Raw genomic sequence first — 4026 nt, 5'->3', positions numbered from 1 at the left:
CAAAGTCAGTGTGGGGAAAATGGTTCGATCCATCTCTGCACCTGCACACTGCTCAGTCTTTCTGGGGACATCATGTCTTTAAAGGGGACTGACGTCAGCAACTCTGTGCTTTAGGATGATTTCTGACATTAGGATTGCTTCCTTGATGGCTGTCCAGCTTTGTGTTGTGCCCATAATTCTTGTGCACAAACAAAGCTGAGGCCCGTAGTGAAAAGGGAGCAAAGCCCACTGTCAACAGTCACTGATTACTCCTCTGCCTCCCTCAATGTAGGGCTTACAACCTGCAGAGCAAGATAAGCTTCTCATTCAGACCTAAACTTAAAAAGGAGCCAGAGGCACCAACTGTCTCATGGGCCTAGTGCTGTTCAAACTGATATGTGAGGTTCAGCTAAAAACATTAAAATTAAAAGGCGGTAACATTGATTTTTTTTTAAGGGTGTGGGGGGTGGGGGGGTGGGGGGTGGTAGATCCCTACCTCACCACAATACAACAATTTTTTACAATAATTTTTTAAAATCATATTGCTTTTATTAAAATTAGAAGACCTTTTTACAAAGCAGACAGAAAAAGAGCAGGTGTTGGTATTAACATCACAACGACAGCATTTCATTGAGGTATGTCAGCTCCAGGGTTCTTGTTCAGGCCTTTTTCACAGCAGGAAAAGCACAGGTGTAAATAATACAATCATGATTGCATTCCATGTAGCTGCTTCAGTTTAAGGTTCGTGGTGCTGTGTGTGCTGGCTTAATGTCACAGCTCACTAGGACACATGAATAGAACAGAGACATCATTAATGTTATTAGTGTCACCTGTTTTTACCCTTTGTGACAAGTTAAAATGTCTGCAGTGAAAAAGCTTCATTAGATCAAGAATACTCAACTTGCTCTGGCCACTTTTGGAAAACAACAGGAGGAATGGGGGAAGTTAATAATTAACAAATAATATTTCTCATAAAACGAGTAATAATAAAAATTAAAGCAAAATTCATGCATCAATTTTTCATTAAATTGCCTGTTTTCAACCTTTTGATATGTTCTGGCCTCGCTAATCTATGCCTAATACATTCGCGGCAGCCCTAAACAGGTCAGCTGTACACAAAGCGTTTCTATTTTGACAATATTCTGAGCTTCTCTTCCCATGGCCATTTTGGGAAGAATAAATAAACTCTAATTTGATGCTTTTTATGCATTCTGCTATCTTTTTTACACAAGGTGTACAAAACATGAAGTAAAATGAAGTACAAAACAAACACAAAAAAGACAATGTGAATCAATTTCTTTCAATTGTGAGATGGAAAATGGTCGGCAGACCACCTGGCACCCATTGCGAGTATCACTGTAACTCATACACTGGATAATTTGTAAACTTTCCATATGAGCAAATAGTATTTTGAGTATTTTAACACCTCTGAAGTCCCTGACAAACAGCCAGTCAAGGTTGTACATTTTTCATAGAATAAAAAAAGAATTGACAGTGTGTATGTTCTTTGGGAGATAAAGGTGACATGGGGAGAGTTTAGATTTAGCAAATTTGTCACATTTATAATAATGTCACAGATAATGTCACATCAGATTCCATATATTTTATTTACATTACTAATTAATATGTATAAACATATATTTCCCTAAATATTGTGTTTATGGCTTATCAAATATAGGCCCTACACTCTTTAAGCATAGCCTACATTGTTTTTTAGGTTAAAATTATATACTGTATATAAAACATAGAAATATGAACTAATAGGATTGACATTTTATCAAACCAAAAGTATCACTTCATCAATACAATATATTTTTTATAGGTGTTTTTATTTATTTATTTACGTTTTTCTCTAAATACACGTGTTATTTATTAGTTCTTTTGATCGTTAAAATTAAAAAAAATAAAATCGACCGGTAAAGTTCCCGGATGTCTGACGTCATATTACTGAGACGACGCTCCTCTGAGGACATGACTTGTTGAAGAACCAGTGTGGATTTGATAACCTTACCGCGATTAAACTGACGCAACATTTTTACAATGTTGGCTTGCAGAGGGAGCCTAACCGGCACTATGATGTCTGCTCTCCGGGCTCTTCGCAGTAATCAAGTAAATACAGTTTACCGGTCCTCGCGCTGTGGCTCGTGCAGGGGGTCGATCTGTTGTTATGCTAACAGCTGTCTGCTAAATTTCATCCACCTCTCTGTCCCCTTTTAGGTTGTTGTGTCCGGACATGTGCAGAGATGTTTGTCCACACAGACAGACGGAGAGGTCCGCATCGCAAACGTGCTGAGGAAGAAGTTTCCGTTAGCCGCATCGCTCAAAGTGGTGGATATATCAGGTAAACACCTGTCAGGCTGCACCTCACGCGGGATGTTTGATAAGGCCAAAATACAGACATAACGGAAATTAATAAGTCGATTTGTTCAAACCAGTCGGTGGCAACATACTGTACATTTATGCGTTGTTTGTGTGACCCTGTGCTGTATGTAGGAGGCTGTGGAGCCATGTATGAGATCCATATAGAGTCCAGCGAGTTCAAAGGAAAAAGGACCGTCCAGCAACACCAGTTAGTCAACCAGGTAAATAACAACAATAACAATCAGCCCAGCGCTTTTCCCGTGGCAGTGTAAACTAATGAACAGTCCAAAGCTGTGTGACATACGCTACCATGCAGAAGTTTTAAGCCACCTTGAACTTTATTTTAACAATATTATAATGATCATATATGTTTATTTCTCAGTAGTCTCTTTACTAAAATGCAACCAGAACATACAGGAAATGTGTATATAGTATTCAAACGCAAATATTTCAGAATAAAATGACAGGCTAAAGTTGCAATTATTTAGTTATAATGAAGGATAACGAAAACATGGCATTTTCAGGCGATTATACACTAAAGCAAACGTAATTATTTATTATTTTCCATTTCTGCCATATTATCCCTCCAAATCTTACACACTAGACATTTAACTTTGGTGGAGGTTGAACATTTGCAGATGTTTATACTTGTTGAATAATATTCATTAGCTGCTTTTTTTTTTGTCCTTCACAGGCACTCAAGGAAGAGATTCAAGGAATGCACGGGCTGCGAATATTCACGGATGTCCCAAAATAATAGAGAAAGCCGTGCCACTGTTGAACGACAATCTTTTTCTTCGTTCACCCTATCTATTATGAATGTACAGTTTTTTTTTTAAAGAGAGCGTTGTGTAATTCCATGATAATTGTTTATGTGTCAGTGGCGGAAAGGCAGAGCGACGTGGTTTCTGACAGTTACAATAAGTAATAAATGCAAGATTACATTAAGTTATCTTTATTTAAGTAGTGAGATAGCTTTTACTCTGACACGGGACATAAAACCACTGAAGGCTACAATACGCACAAAATAACTTGGTAAAATGTCAAGTCATGTAGGTTTCTACCCAATCTGGGATCTTCTCAGGGTTGATAAGAATGGCAGTGTAAAGATAAGCAGTCAAGGAGGAAATAAAGAGAACCATCTTGAATATTGGATATTTGCTACAGCCCCTTGGTTTTAAACTGGGAAAATATGTTTATAGAGTATTATTTTGCAGTGTAACTTACATTGTGATCTCATATTGTTACTGTCCCATGAAAGGTTTGAAATAATTACTAATCGTTGGACTGTACGTGGACCTTACCATTTAGCTACCTATGCAAGTTGCAATAAAAAGCAGCAGCTTTCCTCCACACACTTTTTTGATCAGCTGTGGGGACTTCAGTGACAAACATTTACAGTTTTACAGTTAGCAAAGGAAATGGGCATTGCAACAGTGTCGGTTACCACATCTTTATAAATTATTTTTATTTGCTTAGGCCAACACTTAACCTGCCAAAAAGATATTGCCGCTCATATCTTGTCACTGAAAGGCTGTTTCTGCCTCAAATTGACTTGATTTCATTCACAGTAATTACATTTGACAGATTATAACCCACCCAGTCCCTTTTACATGTATATATATTTGAAGGAGGACCAATACAACATAGAAAATGCTTTTTTTTTTTTTATCACAGCATAGGATA

At 37.6% G+C, this 4026-nt stretch overlaps 1 protein-coding gene across 1 annotated transcript; it reads left to right on the top strand.

Annotated features, from left to right (window-relative positions):
- Window positions 1-1938: 1938 nt before the first annotated feature.
- On the top strand, window positions 1939-3495 carry bola3 (bolA family member 3). The gene is made up of 4 exons (XM_042489339.1): window positions 1939-2088; window positions 2197-2320; window positions 2473-2561; window positions 3035-3495. Exons 1-4 carry the CDS (start codon window positions 2020-2022, stop codon window positions 3095-3097), a joined length of 345 nt encoding a protein of 114 aa, XP_042345273.1. The 5' UTR covers window positions 1939-2019; the 3' UTR covers window positions 3098-3495.
- Window positions 3496-4026: the final 531 nt, after the last annotated feature.

Source organism: Plectropomus leopardus, chromosome 1 (genome assembly GCF_008729295.1).
Source record: "Plectropomus leopardus isolate mb chromosome 1, YSFRI_Pleo_2.0, whole genome shotgun sequence".
NCBI classification, from domain to species: Eukaryota; Metazoa; Chordata; class Actinopteri; order Perciformes; family Serranidae; genus Plectropomus; species Plectropomus leopardus.
The sequence above is the reverse complement of the archived record's forward strand: the minus strand, read 5'-3'. Positions and strand labels throughout refer to the sequence as shown.